The following is a 26,591-nucleotide window of genomic DNA, read 5'->3' as shown; positions in this document are numbered from 1 at the left end:
CTTCTCCCCCTCCCCTTACTCCTCCTGTCTTCTCCCCTCCTCCTTACTCCTCCTGTCTTCTCCCCCTCCTCCTTACTCCTACTGTCTTCTCCTAATCCTCCTTACTCCTCCTGTCTTCTCCCCCTCCTCCTTACTCCTCCTGTCTTCTCCCCCTCCCCCTTACTCCTCCTGTCTTCTCCCCCTCCCCTTACTCCTCCTGTCTTTTTCCCCTCCTCCTTACTCCTCCTGTCTTCCCCCCTCCTCCTTACTCCTCCTGTCTTCTCCCCCTCCTCCTTACTCCTCCTGTCTTCTCCCCATCCTCCTTACCCCTCCTGTCTTCTCCCCCTCCACCTTACTCCTCCTGTCTTCTCCCCCTCCTCCTTACTCCTCCTGTCTTCTCCCCCTCCCCCTACTCCTCCTCTCTTCTCCCCCTCCCCTTACTCCTCCTGTCTTTTCCCCCTCCTCCTTACTCCTCCTGTCTTCCCCCTCCTCCTTACTCCTCCTGTCTTCTCCCCCTCCTCCTTACTCCTCCTGTCTTCTCCCCCTCCTCCTTACTCCTCCTGTCTTCTCCCCCTCCCCCTATTCCTCCTCTCTTCTCCCCCTCCCCTTACTCCTCCTGTCTTTTCCCCCTCCTCCTTACTCCTCCTGTCTTCCCCCTCCCCCTTACTCCTCCTGCCATCTCTCCCTCCTGTCCTCCTTCAGCTTCTATCCTTTAACCCTCACCTCACTAGTTAGTATAGCTTTGTCTTTCATCCATAGGAGAGTCTTGTTGCCCCTTCCCTCTCTCTCCCTCTCTCTCTCTCTCTCTCTGCCTCCCTCCATATCCCATGGCCCTAATCTCACTACATAACCTGTATCTCTCCTCTCCTCTTCCCCAACTCTAGCAACCTCTGTCTCTCCATCTCTCCCTCCCCTTCCTCCTCTCTGTCTCCCTTGACCCTTGGCCTTTACGTATATCACTATTGTATATGTCTGTCTCCCCCTCCTCCCCTGTATTCCCCGTCTGCTGTTCTGCCCCTCTCCCTCTCTCTCTCCCTGTCTCCCCTTATCTCACTATGTACCCATGTATCTCCTCTCTCCTCCTCCCCTGTATTCCCCTCCACCAGGTACGTCTGCTGTTCTGCCCCTCTCCCTCTCTCTCTCCCTGTCTCCCCTTATCTCACTATGTACCCATGTATCTCCTCTCTCCTCCTCCCCTGTATTCCCCTCCACCAGGTACGTCTGCTGTTCTGCCCCTCTCCCTCTCTCTCTCCCTGTCTCCCCTTATCTCACTATGTACCCATGTATCTCTCTCCTCCTCCCCTGTATTCCCCTCCACCAGGTCTCTGCTCTCCCTCTCTCTCCCTGTCTCCCCTTATCTCACTACTATGTACCCATGTATCTCCTCCTCCCCTGTATTCCCCTCCACCAGGTACGTCTGCTCTACTGTTCCCAGGAGGAGGCCGAGCTGGTGTTTAAAGCAGCTTGGGCCGCGGGTCAGGCTGGACCCTCTCACATGTGGTTCGCTGTGGGGCCAGCCCTGTCCGGCCTTGGCATGGAGGGTCTCCCCAGGGCCCTGTTCGCCGTGCGTCCGCAGGGCTGGAAGGACAAGCCCCGCATGAGGATCGCCCGGGGCGTGTCCATACTGACCCATGGGGCGGTGGCACTGCGCCGCGACTATGGGGCCTCTGGAGGGCCAAACTTTGTCACCAACTGCATGACGGAAGCCAATCAAACACACAGGGTGCGGGGGAGGATGAGGTGAGGGGGGAGGAGGGATGGGTGGATGGAGAGAGGAAAAGGGGGAGCATGGGAGGTGGTTGGGGTGAGGGTGAAGAGGACAAGCCATGCATAGGGCAGTATGTAGCCTAGTGGTTAAGAGCATTGGGCCAAAAGCTTGCAGGATCAAATCCCCAACTGGGTGAAAAATCTGTGCCCTTGAAAATTGCTCCTGTAAATCACTATTTTTTAAAAAGGGGATTAGGTGCAAATAGAAGATACAGCCAAATGGAGAAGATAAAGAACAGGAAAAGCAACCGATGACAGATAGCACCTTACGTACTGCTGCCTGCTGTTCACTGGCTGGAACTGCATCCTACTAGGACTCTCTCTGATGATCTATTGTCATATGAGCTAAATACACTGGGATGACATGATGATGCAACGGTCATAAAAACTGTCTTGTCTTATTAACAAAATAAGTTGAAATTACGCAAGGCCCCCGGGGATACAGGTGTGTCACTTCAAAGATCCACACTGACCACTTTGATGTTTGGTAATGTCTGACAAATTGTGGTCTGGCAGTAATATTTGCATAATATCTGCAGACCTTTACATGGCCCAGCAGGGGTGTCATGTACCCCAAAAATTAGAGGGGGCACAAATTACTAAAAGATGGCTGGGGGGTGGTCCGGAGGGGGGCTAGGCCCCTCGTCCTGAAGTTGGAGAATTTAGAATTTTTCAAATACCTGCAAAAGCTTTTTCCTGCAATCCAAAGCCATAATCATTACGCTTAATTATATGTAATATATGTGTATATATATATATATATAGTTGAAGTCAGAAGTGTACATACACTTGGAGTTATTAAAACTCATTTTTCAGCCACTCCACAAATTTCTGGTTAATAGTTTTTGCAAGTCGGATAGGACATCCACTTTGTGCATGACAAAAGTAATGTTTCCAACAATTGTTTACAGACAGATTATTTCACTTATAATTTACTGTATCACAATTCCAGTGGGTCAGAAGTTTACATGCACTAAGTTGACTGTGCCTTTAAACAGCTTGGAAAATTCCAAATTCCATGGCTTTAGAAGTTCTGATAGGCTAATTGACATCATTTGAGTCAATTGGAGGTGTACCTGTAGATGTATTTCATGGCCTACCTTCAAACTCAGTGCCTCTTTGTAGACCTACACAAGTCTGGTTCATCCTTGGGAGAAATTTCCAAATGCCTGAAGGTGCCACGTTCATTTGTACAAACAATAGTACACAAGTTTAAACACCATGGGACTACGTGTAACAGTATAATTTTAAACCGTCCCCTTGCCCATACCCAGGCGCGAACCAGGGACCTTCTGCACACATCGACAACAGTCACCCACGAAGCATCGTTACCCATCGCTCCACAAAAGCCGCGGCCCTTGCAGAGCAAGGGGAACTACTACTTCAAGGTCTCAGAGCAAGTGACGTCACCGATTGAAACGCTATTTAGCGCACACCGCTAAATAAGCTAGCCGTTTCACATCCGTTACACTCACCCCCCTTTTGACCTTCCTCCTTTTCCCGCAGCAACCAGTAATCCGGGTCACGGCACCAATGTAACAGTATAATTTTAAACCGTCCCCTCGCCCATACCCGGGCGCGAACCAGGGACCTTCTGCACACATCAACAACAGTCACCCACGAAGTCTCGTTACCCATCGCTCCACAAAAGCCACGGCTCTTGCAGAGCAAGGGGAACTACTACTTCAAGGTCTCAGAGCAAGTGACGTCACCGATTGAAACGCTATTTAGCGCACACCGCTAATTAAGCTATCCATTTCACATCCGTTACGCAGCCATCACAAAGAGTGGCCATCACAAAGCCCTGACCTCAATCCTACAGAAAATGTGTGGGCAGAACTGAAAAAGCTTGTGTGAGCAAAGAGGCATACAAACCTGACTCAGTTACACCAGCTCTGTCAGGAGGAATGGGCCAAAATTCACCCAACATATTGTGGAAAGCTTATGGAAGACTACCTTGAAACGTTTGACCCTAGTTAAACAATTTAAAGGCAATGCTGTCAAATACTAATTGAGTGTATGTAAACTTCTGACCGACTGGGAATGTGATGGAAGAAATAAAAGCTGAAATAAATAATTATCTCTACTATTATTTTGACATTTCACATTCTTAAAATATAGTGGTGATCCTAACTGACCTAAGACAGGGAATTTTTACTCTGATTAAATGTCAGGAGTTGTGAAAAACTGAGTTTAAATGTATTTGGCTAAGGTGTATGTAAACTTCCGACTTCAACTGTATATATTTATGCATACAGTATCTAAGCATACCTCTTGAACTGTCTGTATCCTCCTGAATGGTGTTTTCTTTTAAGAAAGTTTTCTTTTAGAAGTATGCTTCTATGCATCTTTGCTTAAATTGAAAGGAATGTGAGGGTTATTCAGTACATTTAGTAATTGCTTGCTTTTCTAAAGTCTATCAACCTTGCCAGCAGGCGTGCCAGCCAAGATAGTTAGGTAAGCTAGCTTAACTTGATGAACAGCTTGAAATGGCTTATTGGGAGCTAGTTATGAGATAGGGAACCAATCTGGGCTAAAGCCAACTTCATAAAATGTCTAGGTGGCTAGTAGAATTACAGAGAAAAAACAAACATTTTTAACGTTCATATTTTTTTTAAGATGAGAAATCTGAGGGGGCAGTTCATCTCTGGCCCAGAAGTCTCACTCACTGCACCGTCTGACTCTCTTTCTCCCTCTCTCTCTCTCTCCCTCCCCCTCACCCCACCCCCTGTCTCCCAATGTCAGGTATTTCAGCAACATCACGTTGGGTGGCAGAGACTACTCTTTCGACAGTGACGGTTACCTGGCCAACCCCGTCCTAGAAGTCATCTCCTATACACCTGTCAAAGGCTGGGAGGATGTAAGGACCTTACATCACTTCCTGTTGTTGTGACTGTGATAGGCATCACTTCCTGTTGTTGTGCAGTGACAGGCATCACTTCCTGTTGTTGTGCAGTGACAGGCATCACTTCCTGTTGTTGTGCAGTGACAGGCATCACTTCCTGTTGTTGTGACTGTGACAGGCATCACTTCTTGTTGTTGTGCAGTGACAGGCATCACTTCCTGTTGTTGTGCAGTGACAGGCATCACTTCCTGTTGTTGTGCACTGACAGGCATCACTTCCTGTTGTTGTGCAGTGACAGGCATCACTTCCTGTTGTTGTGCAGTGACAGGCATCACTTCTTGCTGTTGTGACTGTGACAGGCATCACTTCTTGTTGTTGTGCAGTGACAGGCATCACTTCTTGTTGTTGTGCAGTGACAGGCATCACTTCTTGTTGTTGTGCAGTGACAGGCATCACTTCTTGTTGTTGTGCAGTGACAGGCATCACTTCTTGCTGTTGTGACTGTGACAGGCATCACTTCTTGTTGTTGTGCAGTGACAGGCATCACTTCTTGTTGTTGTGTTGTGCAGTGACAGGCATCACTTCTTGTTGTTGTGACATCACTTCTTGTGACAGGCATCACTTCTTTGTTGTGCAGTGACAGGCATCACTTCTTGTGACAGTGACATCACTTCTTGTTGTTGTGCAGTGACAGGCATCACTTCTTGTTGTGCAGTGACAGGCATCACTTCTTGCAGGCATCACTTCTGTTGTGTGCAGTGACACAGGCATCACTTCTTGTTGTTGTGCAGTGACAGGCATCACTTCCTTGTTGTTGTGCAGTGACAGGCATCACTTCTTGTTGTTGTGCAGTGACAGGCATCACTTCTTGTTGTTGTGCAGTGACAGGCATCACTTCTTGTTGTTGTGCAGTGACAGGCATCACTTCTTGTTGTTGTGCAGTGACAGGCATCACTTCTTGTTGTTGTGCAGTGACAGGCATCACTTCTTGTTGTTGTGACTGTGACAGGCATCACTTCTTGTTGTTGTGACTGTGACAGGCATCACTTCTTGTTGTTGTGACTGTGACAGGCATCACTTCTTGTTGTTGTGCAGTGACAGGCATCACTTCTTGTTGTTGTGCAGTGACAGGCATCACTTCTTGTTGTTGTGCAGTGACAGGCATCACTTCTTGTTGTTGTGCAGTGACAGGCATCACTTCTTGTTGTTGTGCAGTGACAGGCATCACTTCTTGTTGTTGTGACAGTGACAGGCATCACTTCTTGTTGTTGTGCAGTGACAGGCATCACTTCTTGTTGTTGTGCAGTGACAGGCATCACTTCTTGTTGTTGTGCAGTGACAGGCATCACTTCTTGTTGTTGTGCAGTGACAGGCATCACTTCTTGTTGTTGTGCAGTGACAGGCATCACTTCCTGTTGTTGTGACAGTGACAGGCATCACTTCTGACAGGCATGTTGTTGTGCAGTGACAGGCATCACTTCCTGTGACAGGCATCACTTCTTGTTGTTGTGCAGTGACAGGCATCACTTCTGTTGTGCAGTGACAGGCATCACTTCTTGTGCAGTGACAGGCATCACTTCTGTTGTTGTGCAGTGACAGGCATCACTTGACAGGCATCACTTCTTGTTGTTGTGCAGTGACAGGCATCACTTCTTGTTGTTGTGCAGTGACAGGCATCACTTCTTGTTGTTGTGCAGTGACAGGCATCACTTCCTGTTGTTGTGCAGTGACAGGCATCACTTCTTGTTGTTGTGCAGTGACAGGCATCACTTCTTGTTGTTGTGCAGTGACAGGCATCACTTCTTGTTGTTGTGACTGTGACAGGCATCACTTCTTGTTGTTGTGCAGTGACAGGCATCACTTCTTGTTGTTGTGCAGTGACAGGCATCACTTCTTGTTGTTGTGCAGTGACAGGCATCACTTCTTGTTGTTGTGCAGTGACAGGCATCACTTCTTGTTGTTGTGCAGTGACAGGCATCACTTCTTGTTGTTGTGACTGTGACAGGCATCACTTCTTGTTGTTGTGCAGTGACAGGCATCACTTCTTGTTGTTGTGCAGTGACAGGCATCACTTCTTGTTGTTGTGCAGTGACAGGCATCACTTCTTGTTGTTGTGCAGTGACAGGCATCACTTCTTGTTGTTGTGCAGTGACAGGCATCACTTCTTGTTGTTGTGCAGTGACAGGCATCACTTCTTGTTGTTGTGCAGTGACAGGCATCACTTCTTGTTGTTGTGCAGTGACAGGCATCACTTCTTGTTGTTGTGCAGTGACAGGCATCACTTCTTGTTGTTGTGCAGTGACAGGCATCACTTGACAGGCATCACTGTTGTTGTGCAGTGACAGGCATCACTTCTTGTTGTTGTGCAGTGACAGGCATCACTTCTTGTTGTTGTGCAGTGACAGGCATCACTTCTTGTTGTTGTGCAGTGACAGGCATCACTTCTTGTTGTTGTGCAGTGACAGGCATCACTTCTTGTTGTTGTGCAGTGACAGGCATCACTTCTTGTTGTTGTGACAGTGACAGGCATCACTTCTTGTTGTTGTGCAGTGACAGGCATCACTTCTGACAGGCATCACTTCTTGTTGTTGTGCAGTGACAGGCATCACTTCTTGTTGTTGTGAGTGACAGGCATCACTTCTTGTTGTTGTGCAGTGACAGGCATCACTTCTTGTTGTTGTGCAGTGACAGGCATCACTTCTTGTTGTTGTGCAGTGACAGGCATCACTTCTTGTTGTTGTGCAGTGACAGGCATCACTTCTTGTTGTTGACAGGCATCACTTCTTTGCAGTGACAGGCATCACTTCTTGTTGTTGTGCAGTGACAGGCATCACTTCTTGTTGTTGTGCAGTGACAGGCATCACTGACAGGCATCACTTGTTGTTGTGACACAGGCATCACTTCTTGAGTGACAGGCATCACTTCTTGTTGTTGTGCAGTGACAGGCATCACTTCTTGTTGTTGTGCAGTGACAGGCATCACTTCTCACTTCTTGTTGTTGTGCAGTGACAGGCATCACTTCTTGTTGTTGTGCAGTGACAGGCATCACTTCTTGCTGTTGTGACTGACTCACTTCTTGTGACAGGCATCACTTCTTGTTGTTGTGCAGTGACAGGCATCACTTCTTGTTGTTGTGCAGTGACAGGCATCACTTCTTGTTGTTGTGCAGTGACAGGCATCACTTCTTGTTGTTGTGCAGTGACAGGCATCACTTCTTGTTGTTGTGCAGTGACAGGCATCACTTCTTGTTGTTGTGCAGTGACAGGCATCACTTCTTGTTGTTGTGCAGTGACAGGCATCACTTCTTGTTGTTGTGACTGTGACAGGCATCACTTCTTGTTGTTGTGCAGTGACAGGCATCACTTCTTGTTGTTGTGCAGTGACAGGCATCACTTCCTGCTGTTGTGACTGTGACAGGCATCACTTCACTTCTTGTTGTTGTGCAGTGTGCAGTGACAGGCATCACTTCTTGTTGTTGTGCAGTGACAGGCATCACTTCTTGTTGTTGTGCAGTGACAGGCATCACTTCTTGTTGTTGTGAGTGACAGGCATCACTTCTTGTGAGTGACAGGCATCACTTCTTGTTGTTGTGCAGTGACAGGCATCACTTCTTGTTGTTGTGCAGTGACAGGCATCACTTCTTGTTGTTGTGCAGTGACAGGCATCACTTCTTGTTGTTGTGAGTGACAGGCATCACTTCTTGTGACAGGCATCACTTCTTGTTGTTGTGACTGTGACAGGCATCACTTCTTGTTGTTGTGCAGTGACAGGCATCACTTCTTGTTGTTGTGCAGTGACAGGCATCACTTCTTGTTGTTGTGCAGTGACAGGCATCACTTCTTGTTGTTGTGACTGTGACAGGCATCACTTCTTGTTGTTGTGCAGTGACAGGCATCACTTCTTGTTGTTGTGCAGTGACAGGCATCACTTCTTGTTGTTGTGCAGTGACAGGCATCACTTCTTGTTGTTGTGCAGTGACAGGCATCACTTCTTGTGACAGGCATCACTTCTTGTTGTTGTGCAGTGACAGGCATCACTTCTTGTTGTGTGCAGTGACAGGCATCACTTCTTGTTGTTGTGCAGTGACAGGCATCACTTCTTGTTGTTGTGCAGTGACAGGCATCACTTCTTGTTGTTGTCACTTCTTGTTGTTGTGCAGTGACAGGCATCACTTCTTGTTGTTGTGCAGTGACAGGCATCACTTCCTCACTTGTGTTGTGCAGTGACAGACAGGCATCACTCACTCTTGTTGTTGTGCAGTGACAGGCATCACTTCTTGTTGTTGTGACTGTGACAGGCATCACTTCTTGTTGTTGTGCAGTGACAGGCATCACTTCTTGTTGTTGTGCAGTGACAGGCATCACTTCTGACAGGCATCACTTCTTGTTGTTGTGCAGTGACAGGCATCACTTCTTGTTGTTGTGCAGTGACAGGCATCACTTCTTGTTGTTGTGCAGTGACAGGCATCACTTCTTGACAGGCATCACTTCTTGTTGTGCAGTGACAGGCATCACTTCTTGTTGTTGTGCAGTGACAGGCATCACTTCTTGCAGTGACAGGCATCACTTCTTGTTGTTGTGCAGTGACAGGCATCACTTCTTGTTGTTGTGCAGTGACAGGCATCAGTGACAGGCATCACTTGTTGTTGTGCAGTGACAGGCATCACTTCTTGTTGTTGTGACAGTGACAGGCATCACTTCTTGTTGTTGTGCAGTGACAGGCATCACTTCTTGTTGTTGTGCAGTGACAGGCATCACTTCTTGTTGTTGTGACAGTGACAGGCATCACTTCTTGTTGTTGTGCAGTGACAGGCATCACTTCTTGTTGTTGTGACAGTGACAGCATCACTTCTTGTTGTTGTGACTGTGACAGGCATCAGGCATCACTTCTTGTTGTTGTGCAGTGACAGGCATCACTTCTTGTTGTTGTGCAGTGACAGGCATCACTTCTTGTTGTTGTGCAGTGACAGGCATCACTTCTTGTTGTTGTGCAGTGACAGGCATCACTTCTTGTTGTTGTGCAGTGACAGGCATCACTTCTTGTTGTTGTGCAGTGACAGGCATCACTTCTTGTTGTTGTCACTTCTTGCAGTGACAGGCATCACTTCTTGTTGTTGTGCAGTGACAGGCATCACTTCTTGTTGTTGTGCAGTGACAGGCATCACTTCTTGTTGTTGTGCAGTGACAGGCATCACTTCTTGTTGTCACTGTGCAGTGACAGGCATCACTTCTTGTTGTTGTGCAGTGACAGGCATCACTTCTTGTTGTTGTGCAGTGACAGGCATCACTTCTTGTTGTTGTGCAGTGACAGGCATCACTTCTTGGCAGTGACAGGCATCACTTAGTGACAGCATCATTTGTTGTTGTGCAGTGACAGGCATCACTTGCAGTGACAGGCATCATCTTTTCAATTTGTTGTGACAGTGTTTCTGTTGTTGTGCATGTCAGTTGATTAGTGACAATCAGAAAATCATTTAGTTGTTGTGACTTGAAGGCTGGCCAAACTTCTTGTCAACAAGCATCAATATAAACACTTAACAGTGACAAGCAAGGGCAGGTCACAGAGGTTTGTGTTCATGTAAAGGCATCACTGTGGTTATCCGTGCCTGAGGTGGGGACAGAGACTGACCGCTGATCGTTTGGCCTCTTTCTTTCTCCCACTGCTGACGGCATGTGTTGACTTTCTTTGTCTCTTTGAGTTTGCAGTGACAGGCATCACTTCGCTGACGTTCAATATAGCCAACATGCACATCACTTCTTGCGCATGACACATCACACACACACACACACACACACACACACACACACACACACACACATCACACACACACACACACATCACTTCTTGTTGTTGTGCACAGGCATCACAGTGACACATCACACACACACACACACACACACACACACAGGCATCACTTCTTTGTTGTGCAGTGACAGGCACACTGTTGACTGTGACAGGCATCACACACACACACACACGTTATCCATGGTTGTTATTTTCTTCTAGTTGCAGTTTTCACTGCTTCCTTTGTCTGAGGCATCACTTCTCCTCTCGACAGCTGAACTTCTCCATTTATTCTCAAACAATGACATCTGATTTCTCCATAAGCACTGTACAATCTCCATACACTTGTTGTCAGTCAGTCTCCCTTTATATCTGTTTGTGTCCTGGTATGCTGCAGTGTGCTTGGATGATGGTCTTTGTTGTTGTGTATCAACTTCAAACGCTTGTTGTTGTGCAGTGACAGCATCACTCTGGTCTGTGCAGTGACAGGCATCACTTCTTGTGGGTCATTGGGTCAGTGACAGGCATCATTCTCATTTAAATGGCAGCAGATCCCAGCTCCTGGAGACAGGCATCACTGTCTGATGTCTGTCTGTCTGTCAGTGTCTGTCTGTCTGTCTGTCTGTCTGTCTGTCTGTCTGTGACTGTCACGTCTTGTTGTTGTGCCAGTCACTTCCTGTTGTTGTGCAGTGACAGTCACGTCCGTTGTTAGTGCCTGCTAATAAACAATTATGTTCAGTAGGTAGTGAGTGTGTTGCACACCTCCATCTATATTACAGGTGTTAACCATGACAGTATTCCATAGGTACATCTAGCCTCAACCTGTATTAGAGGTGTTAACCATGACAGGATTCCATAGGTCCTTGTGGTCCTTCTGTGGCTCAGTTGGTAGAGCATGGCGCTTGTAACGCCAGGGTAGTGGGTTCTATTCCCGGGACCACCCATACGTAGAATGTATGCACACATGACTGTAAGTCGCTTTGGATAAAAGCGTCAGCTAAATGGCATGTATTATTATTATTATTATTATAGATACATCTAGCCTCAACCTGTATTAGAGGTGTTAACCATGACAGGATTCCATAGGTACATCTAGCCTCAACCTGTATTAGTGGTGTTAACCATGACAGAATTCCATAAGTACATCTAGCCTCAACCTGTATTACAGGTGTTAAGGATTCCCATGACAGGATTCCATTTAGGTACATCTAGCCTCAACCTGTATTACAGGTGTTAACATCTAGCCTCAACCTGTATTAGAGGTGACAGGACAGGATTCCATAGGTACATCTAGCCTCAACCTGTATTAGAGGTGTTAACTTGACAGGCATCACATCTCCATAGGTGTTAACCACAGGCATCCATAGCATCTCAAACTGTATTAGAGGTGTTAACCATGACAGGATTCCATAAGTACATCTAGCCTCAACCTGTATTAGTGACAGGCATTCCATAGTACATCTAGCCTCAACCTGTATTACAGGTGTTAACCATGACAGGATTCCATAGGTACATCTAGCCTCAACCTGTATTAGAGGTGTTAACCATGACAGGATTCCATAAGTACATCTAGCCTCAACCTGTATTAGAGGTGTTAACCATGACAGGATTCCATAGGTACATCTAGCCTCAAACTGTATTAGAGGTGTTAACCATGACAGGATTCCATAAGTACATCTAGCCTCAACCTGTATTACAGGTGTTAACCATGACAGGATTCCATAGGTACATCTAGCCTCAACCTGTATTACAGGTGTTAACCATGACAGGATTCCATAGGTACATCTAGCCTCAACCTGTATTAGAGGTGTTAACCATGACAGGATTCCATAGGTACATCTAGCCTCAAACTGTATTACAGGTGTTAACCATGACAGGATTCCATAGGTACATCTAGCCTCAACCTGTATTACAGGAGTTAGCCATGACAGGATTCCATAAGTACATCTAGCCTCAACCTGTATTAGAGGTGTTAACCATGACAGGATTCCATAGGTACATCTAGCCTCAAACTGTATTAGAGGTGTTAGCCATGACAGGATTCCATAAGTACATCTAGCCTCAACCTGTATTAGAGGTGTTAACCATGACAGGATTCCATAGGTACATCTAGCCTCAACCTGTATTACAGGTGTTAACCATGACAGGATTCCATAAGTACATCTAGCCTCAACCTGTATTAGAGGTGTTAACCATGACAGGATTCCATAAGTACATCTAGCCTCAACCTGTATTACAGGTGTTAACCATGACAGGATTCCATAGGTACATCTAGCCTCAACCTGTATTAGAGGTGTTAACCATGACAGGATTCCATAAGTACATCTAGCCTCAACCTGTATTAGAGGTGTTAACCATGACAGGATTCCATAGGTACATCTAGCCTCAACCTGTATTAGAGGTGTTAACCATGACAGGATTCCATAAGTACATCTAGCCTCAACCTGTATTAGAGGTGTTAACCATGACAGGATTCCATAGGTACATCTAGCCTCAACCTGTATTAGAGGTGTTAACCATGACAGGATTCCATAAGTACATCTAGCCTCAACCTGTATTAGAGGTGTTAACCATGACAGGATTCCATAGGTACATCTAGCCTCAACCTGTATTAGAGGTGTTAACCATGACAGGATTCCATAGGTACATCTAGCCTCAACCTGTATTACAGGTGTTAACCATGACAGGATTCCATAGGTACATCTAGCCTCAACCTGTATTAGAGGTGTTAACCATGACAGGATTCCATAAGTACATCTAGCCTCAACCTGTATTAGAGGTGTTAACCATGACAGGATTCCATAGGTACATCTAGCCTCAACCTGTATTGGAGGTGTTAACCATGACAGGATTCCATAGGTACATCTAGCCTCAACCTGTATTAGAGGTGTTAACCATGACAGGATTCCATAAGTACATCTAGCCTCAACCTGTATTAGAGGTGTTAACCATGACAGGATTCCATAAGTACATCTAGCCTCAACCTGTATTAGAGGTGTTAACCATGACAGGATTCCATAGGTACATCTAGCCTCAACCTGTATTAGAGGTGTTAACCATGACAGGATTCCATAGGTACATCTAGCCTCAACCTGTATTAGAGGTGTTAGCCATGACAGGATTCCATAGGTACATCTAGCCTCAACCTGTATTAGAGGTGTTAACCATGACAGGATTCCATAGGTACATCTAGCCTCAACCTGTATTACAGGTGTTAACCATGACAGGATTCCATAAGTACATCTAGCCTCAACCTGTATTAGAGGTGTTAACCATGACAGGATTCCATAAGTACATCTAGCCTCAACCTGTATTACAGGTGTTAACCATGACAGGATTCCATAGGTACATCTAGCCTCAACCTGTATTAGAGGTGATAACCATGACAGGATTCCATAGGTACATCTAGCCTCAACCTGTATTACAGGTGTTAACCATGACAGGATTCCATAAGTACATCTAGCCTCAACCTGTATTAGAGGTGTTAACCATGACAGGATTCCATAAGTACATCTAGCCTCAACCTGTATTAGAGGTGTTAACCATGACAGAATTCCATAAGTACATCTAGCCTCAACCTGTATTAGAGGTGTTAACCATGACAGAATTCCATAAGTACATCTAGCCTCAACCTGTATTAGAGGTGTTAACCATGACAGGATTCCATAGGTACATCTAGCCTCAACCTGTATTAGAGGTGTTAACCATGACAGGATTCCATAGGTACATCTAGCCTCAACCTGTATTAGAGGTGTTAACCATGACAGGATTCCATAAGTACATCTAGCCTCAACCTGTATTAGAGGTGTTAACCATGACAGGATTCCATAGGTACATCTAGCCTCAACCTGTATTAGAGGTGTTAACCATGACAGGATTCCATAGGTACATCTAGCCTCAACCTGTATTAGAGGTGTTAACCATGACAGGATTCCATAAGTACATCTAGCCTCAACCTGTATTAGAGGTGTTAACCATGACAGGATTCCATAGGTACATCTAGCCTCAACCTGTATTACAGGTGTTAACCATGACAGGATTCCATAGGTACATCTAGCCTCAACCTGTATTAGAGGTGTTAACCATGACAGGATTCCATAGGTACATCTAGCCTCAACCTGTATTAGAGGTGTTAACCATGACAGGATTCCATAAGTACATCTAGCCTCAACCTGTATTGGAGGTGTTAACCATGACAGGATTCCATAGGTACATCTAGCCTCAACCTGTATTACAGGTGTTAACCATGACAGGATTCCATAGGTACATCTAGCCTCAACCTGTATTAGAGGTGTTAACCATGACAGGATTCCATAAGTACATCTAGCCTCAACCTGTATTGGAGGTGTTAACCATGACAGGATTCCATAGGTACATCTAGCCTCAACCTGTATTACAGGTGTTAACCATGACAGGATTCCATAGGTACATCTAGCCTCAACCTGTATTAGAGGTGTTAACCATGACAGGATTCCATAGGTACATCTAGCCTCAACCTGTATTAGAGGTGTTAACCATGACAGGATTCCATAAGTACATCTAGCCTCAACCTGTATTAGAGGTGTTAACCATGACAGGATTCCATAGGTACATCTAGCCTCAACCTGTATTAGAGGTGTTAACCATGACAGGATTCCATAGGTACATCTAGCCTCAACCTGTATTAGAGGTGTTAACCATGACAGGATTCCATAGGTACATCTAGCCTCAACCTGTATTAGAGGTGTTAACCATGACAGGATTCCATAGGTACATCTAGCCTCAACCTGTATTAGAGGTGTTAACCATGACAGGATTCCATAGGTACATCTAGCCTCAACCTGTATTAGAGGTGTTAACCATGACAGGATTCCATAGGTACATCTAGCCTCAACCTGTATTAGAGGTGTTAACCATGACAGGATTCCATAAGTACATCTAGCCTCAACCTGTATTAGAGGTGTTAACAGTATTCCATGACAGGATTCCATAGGTACATCTAGCCTCAACCTGTATTAGAGGTGTTAACCATGACAGGATTCCATAGGTACATCTAGCCTCAACCTGTATTAGAGGTGTTAACCATGACAGGATTCCATAGGTACATCTAGCCTCAAACCTGTATTAGAGGTGTTAACCATGACAGGATTCCATAGGTACATCTAGCCTCAACCTGTATTAGAGGTGTTAACCATGACAGGATTCCATAGGTACATCTAGCCTCAACCTGTATTAGAGGTGTTAACCATGACAGGATTCCATAGGTACATCTAGCCTCAACCTGTATTAGAGGTGTTAACCATGACAGGATTCCATAAGTACATCTAGCCTCAACCTGTATTAGAGGTGTTAACCATGACAGGATTCCATAGGTACATCTAGCCTCAACCTGTATTAGAGGTGTTAACCATGACAGGATTCCATAAGTACATCTAGCCTCAACCTGTATTAGAGGTGTTAACCATGACAGGATTCCATAGGTACATCTAGCCTCAACCTGTATTAGAGGTGTTAGCCATGACAGGATTCCATAGGTACATCTAGCCTCAACCTGTATTAGAGGTGTTAACCATGACAGAATTCCATAAGTACATCTAGCCTCAACCTGTATTAGAGGTGTTAGCCATGACAGGATTCCATAGGTACATCTACCTCAACCTGTATTAGAGGTGTTAACCATGACAGGATTCCATAAGTACATCTAGCCTCAACCTGTATTAGAGGTGTTAACCATGACAGGATTCCATAGGTACATCTAGCCTCAACCTGTATTAGAGGTGTTAACCATGACAGACATCTACCTCAACCTGTATTAGAGGTTCCATGACAGAATTCCATAAGTACATCTAGCCTCAACCTGTATTAGAGGTGTTAACCATGACAGGATTCCATAAGTACATCTAGCCTCAACCTGTATTAGAGGTGTTAACCATGACAGAATTCCATAAGTACATCTAGCCTCAACCTGTATTAGAGGTGTTAACCATGACAGGATTCCATAAGTACATCTAGCCTCAACCTGTATTAGAGGTGTTAACCATGACAGGATTCCATAGGTACATCTAGCCTCAACCTGTATTAGAGGTGTTAACCATGACAGGATTCCATAGGTACATCTAGCCTCAACCTGTATTAGAGGTGTTAACCATGACAGGATTCCATAAGTACATCTAGCCTCAACCTGTATTAGAGGTGTTAACCATGACAGGATTCCATAGGTACATCTAGCCTCAACCTGTATTAGAGGTGTTAACCATGACAGGATTCCATAGGTACATCTAGCCTCAACCTGTATTAGAGGTGTTAACCATGACAGGATTCCATAAGTACATCTAGCCTCAACCTGTATTAGAGGTGTTAACCATGACAGGATTCCATAGGTACATCTAGCCTCAACCTGTATTACAGGTGTTAACCATGACAGGATTCCATAGGTACATCTAGCCTCAACCTGTATTAGAGGTGTTAACCATGACAGGATTCCATAGGTACATCTAGCCTCAACCTGTATTAGAGGTGTTAACCATGACAGGATTCCATAAGTACATCTAGCCTCAACCTGTATTGGAGGTGTTAACCATGACAGGATTCCATAGGTACATCTAGCCTCAACCTGTATTACAGGTGTTAACCATGACAGGATTCCATAGGTACATCTAGCCTCAACCTGTATTAGAGGTGTTAACCATGACAGGATTCCATAAGTACATCTAGCCTCAACCTGTATTGGAGGTGTTAACCATGACAGGATTCCATAGGTACATCTAGCCTCAACCTGTATTACAGGTGTTAACCATGACAGGATTCCATAGGTACATCTAGCCTCAACCTGTATTAGAGGTGTTAACCATGACAGGATTCCATAGGTACATCTAGCCTCAACCTGTATTAGAGGTGTTAACCATGACAGGATTCCATAAGTATATCTAGCCTCAACCTGTATTAGAGGTGTTAACCATGACAGGATTCCATAAGTACATCTAGCCTCAACCTGTATTAGAGGTGTTAACCATGACAGGATTCCATAGGTACATCTAGCCTCAACCTGTATTAGAGGTGTTAACCATGACAGGATTCCATAGGTACATCTAGCCTCAACCTGTATTAGAGGTGTTAACAATGACAGGATTCCATAAGTATATCTAGCCTCAACCTGTATTAGAGGTGTTAACCATGACAGGATTCCATAGGTACATCTAGCCTCAACCTGTATTAGAGGTGTTAACCATGACAGGATTCCATAGGTACATCTAGCCTCAACCTGTATTACAGGTGTTAACCATGACAGGATTCCATAAGTACATCTAGCCTCAACCTGTATTAGAGGTGTTAGCCATGACAGTATTCCATAGGTACATCTAGCCTCAACCTGTATTAGAGGTGTTAACCATGACAGGATTCCATAGGTACATCTAGCCTCAACCTGTATTAGAGGTGTTAACCATGACAGGATTCCATAGGTACATCTAGCCTCAACCTGTATTAGAGGTGTTAACCATGACAGGATTCCATAAGTACATCTAGCCTCAAACTGTATTAGAGGTGTTAACCATGACAGGATTCCATAGGTACATCTAGCCTCAACCTGTATTAGAGGTGTTAACCATGACAGGATTCCATAGGTACATCTAGCCTCAACCTGTATTAGAGGTGTTAACCATGACAGGATTCCATAGGTACATCTAGCCTCAACCTGTATTAGAGGTGTTAACCATGACAGGATTCCATAAGTACATCTAGCCTCAACCTGTATTAGAGGTGTTAACCATGACAGGATTCCATAGGTACATCTAGCCTCAACCTGTATTAGAGGTGTTAACCATGACAGGATTCCATAGGTACATCTAGCCTCAACCTGTATTAGAGGTGTTAACCATGACAGGATTCCATAAGTACATCTAGCCTCAACCTGTATTAGAGGTGTTAACCATGACAGGATTCCATAGGTACATCTAGCCTCAACCTGTATTAGAGGTGTTAGCCATGACAGGATTCCATAGGTACATCTACCTCAACCTGTATTAGAGGTGTTAACCATGACAGAATTCCATAAGTACATCTAGCCTCAACCTGTATTAGAGGTGTTAGCCATGACAGGATTCCATAGGTACATCTACCTCAACCTGTATTAGAGGTGTTAACCATGACAGAATTCCATAAGTACATCTAGCCTCAACCTGTATTAGAGGTGTTAGCCATGACAGGATTCCATAGGTACATCTAGCCTCAACCTGTATTAGAGGTGTTAGCCATGACAGGATTCCATAGGTACATCTACCTCAACCTGTATTAGAGGTGTTAACCATGACAGAATTCCATAAGTACATCTAGCCTCAACCTGTATTAGAGGTGTTAACCATGACAGGATTCCATAGGTACATCAAGCTTCCTGCTGCTCAGCAGACAGGGGCTAAGTAACAATGTAGTCTACATGTAGTGATGCAAACCTACATCTGTCCTACAGCCTCTCTGTTCTCCTCCCTGGTTGGTTGGTTGGTTGGTAGGTTGGGCTCGTTTAAAGGGCAGACAGCAGCGCGTTGAGCCGTGGCCTGTGTGTGATGTTAGGAGGAAAACACCTGAGCAGGACGTGAGAGAACATAAAAGACAACTAGCCTGACATGACACTTACTGCTTTGCCTCATTAGCATCTGGCTCCTGGAGCTAGCGTAGCTGCGCCGTGCCATGGGGTGTGTGTGTGTGTGTGTGTGTGTGTGTGTGTGTGTGTGTGTGTGTGTGTGTGTGTGTGTGTGTGTGTGTGTGTGTGTGTGTGTGTGTGTGTGTGTGTGTGTGTGTGTGTGTGTGTGTGTGTGTGTGTATGCGTAGCCCGCTACATCGCTCCTGACATGTCATGCATATTTTATGAAGCTGTGTTTTGTTCAGAAACCCATAATACCAGCCGCTGTCACCTGTTGGAGATGTGCTGTTTTCTGTTTAATACTGCAGGGTTTTACCGCTGTCACTATCAGTGAGGAGGGAGACGCTCAGAATGCTCTTTGTAAAACACACACACCTTCTTCCATCCCACACATCTACATTCTGCCACACACACACACACACACACACACACACACACACACACACACACACACACACACACACACACACACACACACACACACACACACACACACACACACATAAACACACACACACACACACACACACACACACACACACACACACACACACACACACACACACACACACACACACACACACACACACACACACACACACACACACACACACACACACACACACACACACACACACACACACACACACACACACACACACACACACAGTGGTGGATCTCAGCCTCCTGCTGATTGTAACAGTCCACCAGAGTCCAGTTTCAGCGTGTTGTAACATGCTGACTTCTGCCATTTCCTTTGAAACCCTTTCAATTAGGAGCTCTGCACTGCCCCTCAGTCTTAGACCAAACCCAGGAGAAGACACACACACACACACACACACGCACGCACGCACGCACGCACGCACACACACACACACACACACACACACACACACACACACACACACACACACACACATATTTCTATATTCCTACATACTGTATACATACACACTTATAGTACGCACACACACACCACACACACACACACACACACACCACACACACACATACACAACACGACACAAACACATACACATACACACACCACACATACACATATACACACACACACCACTCACACACACACATACACACCCATATATTCCTAAAAACACATACACACACAAAGCGGATAAGACACCTCTATATGCCTATTCTGCACATCCACGCTGTTGGCTCTCACTGAATATTTAATGTTCTCTTTACAATAACTGCACCATTACCTACCACCCGGGAGGGGAGCACCCAGCTCTGGCTTAGAACACGGAAACACTGCCGAACACTGCTAAACATTACCCAGCACTAACACTGCTCTCCTGTCCTCTGTAGGAGCAACACTGCTATACATTACCCAGCACTAACACTGCTCTCCTGTCCTCTGTAGGAGCAACACTGCTAAACATTACCCAGCTCTAACACTGCTCTCCTGTCCTCTGTAGGAGCAACACTGCTAAACATTACCCAGCTCTAACACTGCTCTCCTGTCCTCTGTAGGAGCAACACTGCTAAACATTACCCAGCACTAACACTGCTCTCCTGTCCTCTGTAGGAGCAACACTGCTAAACATTACCCGGCACTAACACTGCTCTCCTGTCCTCTGTAGGAGCAACACTGCTAAACATTACCCGGCTCTAACACTGCTCTCCTGTCCTCTGTAGGAGCAACACTGCTAAACATTACCCAGCACTAACACTGCTCTCCTATCCTCTGTAGGAGCAACACTGCTAAACATTACCCAGCTCTAACACTGCTCTCCTGTCCTCTGTAGGAGCAACACTGCTAAACATTACCCAGCACTAACAATGCTCTCCTGTCCTCTGTAGGAGCAACACTGCTAAACATTACCCAGCTCTAACACTGCTCTCCTGTCCTCTGTAGGAGCAACACTGCTAAACATTACCCAGCACTAACACTGCTATCCTGTCCTCTGTGGGAGCAACACTGCTAAACATGACCCAGCACTAACACTGCTCTCCTGTCCTCTGTAGGAGCAACACTGCTAAACATTACCCAGCAATAACACTGCTCTCCTGTCCTCTGTAGGAGCAACACTGCTATACATTACCCAGCTCTAACACTGCTCTCCTGTCCTCTGTAGGAGCAACACTGCTAAACATTACCCAGCACTAACACTGCTCTCCTGTCCTCTGTAGGAGCAACACTGCTAAACATTACCCAGCTCTAACACTGCTCTCCTGTCCTCTGTGGGAGCAACATTGTTAAACATTACCCAGCACTAACACTGCTCTCCTGTCCTCTGTAGGAGCAACACTGCTAAACATTACCCAGCTCTAACACTGCTCTCCTGTCCTCTGTAGGAGCAACACTGCTAAACATTACCCAGCTCTAACACTGCTCTCCTGTCCTCTGTAGGAGCAACACTGCTATACATTACCCAGCACTAACACTGCTCTCCTGTCCTCTGTAGGAGCAACACTGCTAAACATTACCCAGCTCTAACACTGCTCTCCTGTCCTCCGTAGGAGCAACACTGCTAAACATTACCCAGCTCTAACACTGCTCTCCTGTCCTCTGTAGGAGCAACACTGCTAAACATTACCCAGCTCTAACACTGCTCTCCTGTCCTCTGTGGGAGCAACATTGTTAAACATTACCCAGCACTAACACTGCTCTCCTGTCCTCTGTAGGAGCAACACTGCTAAACATTACCCAGCTCTAACACTGCTCTCCTGTCCTCTGTAGGAGCAACACTGCTAAACATTACCCAGCTCTAACACTGCTCTCCTGTCCTCTGTAGGAGCAACACTGCTATACATTACCGAGCTCTAACACTGCTCTCCTGTCCTCTGTAGGAGCAACACTGCTATACATTACCCAGCTCTAACGCTGCTCTCCTGTCCTCTGTAGGAGCAACACTGCTAAACATTACCCAGCTCTAACACTGCTCTCCTGTCCTCTGTAGGAGCAACACTGCTAAACATGACCCAGCTCTAACACTGCTCTCCTGTCCTCTGTAGGAGCAACACTGCTAAACATTACCCAGCTCTAACACTGCTCTCCTGTCCTCTGTGGGAGCAACACTGCTATACATTACCTAGCTCTCACACTGCTCTCCTGTCCTCTGTAGGAGCAACACTGCTAAACATTACCCAGCTCTAACACTGCTCTCCTGTCCTCTGTGGGAGCAACACTGCTATACATTACCCAGCACTAACACTGCTCTCCTGTCCTCTGTAGGAGCAACACTGCTATACATTACCCAGCACTAACACTGCTCTCCTGTCCTCTGTAGGAGCAACACTGCTATACATTACCCAGCACTAACACTGCTCTCCTGTCCTCTGTGGGAGCAACACTGCTAAACATTACCCAGCTCTAACACTGCTCTCCTGTCCTCTGTAGGAGCAACACTGCTAAATATTACCCAGCTCTAACACTGCTCTCCTGTCCTCTGTGGGAGAAACACTGCTAGGCTAGCACAGCAGCATTCACTATGGTACTGAACATTGTTTACATTATCAACAAACAAAAAAGCGCTGACACAGCTTGTTTCTACTAAAGAAACACTGCACAAGGGGTTTTGAACGTTGCTGATTATCGTTGAGCCCTTTTTTCCTTTAAAATCATATTTGATTCAAGACATGTTTTCTTTATGTACACCTTCACGGAACAGTTTTTTTTGGGAGCGTTTAGGTTTTGTGGACATTTAATTGTTTTCTCCTATTGAACTCAACCTTAATCTTTATATATCTGTCCTGCAGCTGATCTAGTGGCTGGTTTATGTAGTTAAAGTTATTTAGTCAGAACATCAGCTTGGTACACTATATTCAATCCCAGGCTACAGTACTCCTTTTCCAGATCACTGGAAGTGGCAAGACAAAGACTTTAGATCTGTTGAAAGACCTCAGTCTGAAGGGGAACACTGTTGTTCAGTTCTAGTGTGAGGTCTTCTTTATGTGTCTCTCGTTGCTTAAATTGGAATAGTTCTTTATGGCAGTGTGTGGATTACCGCTATCTCAATATCCCTGGTTTGGTTGGTGGTTGGTGTGTGTGTGTGTGTGTGTGTGTGTGTGTGTGTGTGTGTGTGTGTGTGTGTGTGTGTGTGTGTGTGTGTGTGTGTGTGTGTGTGTGTGTGTGTGTGTGTGTGCGTTTGAGAGAATCCTGGGTCTGAATATTCTCTTCCTTTCTGTTGACTGTCCGTTGACTGTCCGTTGACTGTCCGTTGACTGTAGGTTTCGTCTGAGGGGGATGTGGTTGAAACGCTGTCAGCCCTGTTATTTCTTTACTCACTGGTTCACATATAGTACAGTACAATATAGTAAACTGGATGGCACTCTTAGTGACGATTTTAGCATGTAGAATCTTGGTGGGGGGGAAATGTCATGTGGGATGTATGCCAGCAAAGCCACTACACAACACAACACTGAACAATACATGAATTGCACTATAACGGTGACAAATGATGCCCACAAACTGTTAGGGCCTACATAAAGCTGTCCCAACAGCAGAGACCCAACATCTTACCACTGCTACACCTGGCTATCAGCGGAGCCTTGTCTGGCAGCGAAACAGTTTATTCAGCCTCTTTTACTGCCTTTAAAAAACATAGCTGATATGGCTGACTTGCTTAAACAAAGGTGGTTTCTACTGACAATTGAGATGTACTGTACAAACTATGGCATAAGCGGATGACAAGCAGATAAGAGGCAATGCGTCATTTCAATTATGACATTAATGAGCGAGCTAGGACGTACGTAGTCATAACTATTTGTTCAGCACTTTTGAAATGAACAGCATCAGAATTCAGAACATGGGCCGTTCTTACAGCGTTCTCCCTGTACACCAAGTCAGAACAGTAGGATAGCTCTTACAATATTCAATGATTATATTTCTCAAAAACAGATTATAGGCTAGATATGCACCACCAAGTCAAAACAGTAGGTGAAATGAATAGGTAAAAATAGACCAAATTATCAGGGTGAGGCAAATGGACTAGTAACAACTTACAACACAACATACACTTAGTATGACTTTCTTAGCATTTACATTTACATTTAAGTCATTTAGCAGACGCTCTTATCCAGAGCGACTTACAAATTGGTGCATACACCTTAAGACATCCAGTGGAACAGCCACTTTACAATAGTGCATCTAAATCTTTCAGGGGGTGAGAAGGATTACTTACCCTATCCTAGGTATTCCTTGAAGAGGTGGGGTTTCAGGTGTCTCCGGAAGGTGGTGATTGACTCCGCTGTCCTGGCGTCGTGAGGGAGTTTGTTCCACCATTGGGGGGCCAGAGCAGCGAACAGTTTTGACTGGGCTGAGCGGGAACTGTACTTCCTCAGTGGTAGGGAGGCGAGCAGGCCAGAGGTGGATGAACGCAGTGCCCTTGTTTGGGTGTAGGGCCTGATCAGAGCCTGGAGGTACTGAGGTGCTGTTCCCCTCACAGCTCCGTAGGCAAGGACCATGGTCTTGTAGCGGATGCGAGCTTCAACTGGAAGCCAGTGGAGAGAGCGGAGGAGCGGGGTGACGTGAGAGAACTTGGGAAGGTTGAACACCAGACGGGCTGCGGCGTTCTGGATGAGTTGTAGGGGTTTAATGGCACAGGCAGGGAGCCCAGCCAACAGCGAGTTGCAGTAATCAAGACGGGAGATGACAAGTGCCTGGATTAGGACCTGCGCCGCTTCCTGTGTGAGGCAGGGTCGTACTCTGCGGATGTTGTAGAGCATGAACCTACAGGAACGGGACACCGCCTTGATGTTAGTTGAGAACGACAGTGTGTTGTCCAGGATCACGCCAAGGTTCTTAGCGCTCTGGGAGGAGGACACAATGGAGTTGTCAACCGTGATGGCGAGATCATGGAACGGGCAGTCCTTCCCCGGGAGGAAGAGGAGCTCCGTCTTGCTGAGGTTCAGCTTGAGGTGGTGATCCGTCATCCACACTGATATGTCTGCCAGACATGCAGAGATGCGATTCGCCACCTGGTCATCAGAACATACATATCTCCCTGACATATTACTACACAACATACACTTAGTATTACTTTCTTAGCTACAGTATACATATCTCCCTGACGTATTACTACACAACATACACTTAGTATTACTTTCTTAGCTACAGTATACATATCTCCCTGACATATTACTACACAACATACACTTAGTATTACTTTCTTAGCTACAGTATACATATCTCCCTGGCGTATTACATCATTTATGCAGCAGCAAACAATACATTTTTGGATTCACCTTGTTGTGCTGTGTTCACTTGAACAGGAAGGTGGCCCGGCAGCCCAACGTGGGCAAATTTTGTCGTCAACATATGTCACCAAAGTCTGTCATTCTCTGGATGCTTTCAAAACAACTGGGAACTGGAAGAAAGGATTTGTCAGTAGATTGTTGACTTGATTCATGATGATGACTGCTAGCTAAGATTTTGAAAGTATGATGTTGACATGATCAGTCCAATCAAAGCTACTGTACATATAATGTGATTTTAAGTAATTTTTTCTGTGGCCAATGACCCTGAGTCTTCTTTGATGGGCACTTCTAATGCAACTCTATGGCAGCACCCAGGGGGCTAGAATTTTCTAGCTCTAGACATGGCGGTGACTTAGTGTTCCTATGAGTGACAGAACACTGAGCCAATCACAGCACAACGCTCCGTATTTTCTGCTGGCTTGCCCCACCACCACCACCACCACCACCACCACCACCACCACAGAAAGCACTAAGCTAGGCTGAAACACCTGCATTTTGAAGCTGACTTACTGAAGATAACAAAAAAGAGACCATGTTCGTATGCGGCTTTATTAACTCAATAATATATATCTTTTTTTTACATTGTTTGCAAACTGATATGTGACACGTATTAATGCAAAAATAACATGCAAACAGGAAAGCTGTGACTGATGTGACAGGAGTTGTTTGATGGGAGTGTGTTTGTGTGTATCCTGTCTAACCTACTCCCTTCTCTTTCCCCAGGTAGGGATGTGGGAGAACGGTAAGTTGGATTTGGTTTATCCAGCGTGGTCGCGTTATGGTCCATTCCTCCAACCGCCTGATGGCGCCCAGCACCTGCGCGTGGTCACTCTGGAGGAACGTCCGTTTGTCATCGTGGAGCTGGCTGACGCCGCCTCCAACACCTGCATCAGAGACTCTGTACCCTGCCGACGACCCCTCAACGCCAGGTCAGATGGCAGGGGTGACGGGTCAAATTAGACAATTATGTTCCTGTCTAATACACAATAAAATACATTCCTTATCCCGGGACACTTCCTCAGGGGACTCTCCAGCGTCTTGGAGGACAGAGTAAAATATGGATCATCCCCTAGTGACACACATACAGTACAGTGGCAACAAGACCCCCCTGGAGCCAAACACATCAGCAAAATGGAACTGTCGTTTTTCACAGATCGACCTTCATAATATCATGTGTCTCCAGTGTAATGACCACGTGGTGTCAACGTATGACATCACTTTCATGGTGTATTGAACACAAACAAATCCCATATTAACCCTCCACTCTCCACATTACCTCTCATCCTTCTAGATCGTGTAGTGGTGAGGGTGAGCCCAGATGGTATATAGGGTTATATGTGATTCAGTTGAAGATATATGGGGGTTGAATTGGACACA

General features: G+C 45.7%; 1 protein-coding gene across 1 annotated transcript in view; it reads left to right on the top strand.

The window, feature by feature from the left end:
* LOC118378969 (glutamate receptor ionotropic, NMDA 2D-like) overlaps window positions 1–26,591 on the top strand; it is a 237,505-nt gene that overhangs the window by 78,450 nt on the left and 132,464 nt on the right. The window contains exons 5-7 of the mRNA XM_052492672.1: window positions 1,391–1,719; window positions 4,492–4,606; window positions 25,938–26,143. Of these exons, the coding sequence (XP_052348632.1) occupies window positions 1,391–1,719; window positions 4,492–4,606; window positions 25,938–26,143 (650 nt within the window). The remainder of the gene's footprint in view (window positions 1–1,390; window positions 1,720–4,491; window positions 4,607–25,937; window positions 26,144–26,591) is intronic.

This window comes from Oncorhynchus keta, chromosome 34, assembly GCF_023373465.1.
Source record: "Oncorhynchus keta strain PuntledgeMale-10-30-2019 chromosome 34, Oket_V2, whole genome shotgun sequence".
NCBI classification, from domain to species: domain Eukaryota; kingdom Metazoa; phylum Chordata; class Actinopteri; order Salmoniformes; family Salmonidae; genus Oncorhynchus; species Oncorhynchus keta.
This window is presented reverse-complemented; position numbering and strand designations above follow the sequence as displayed.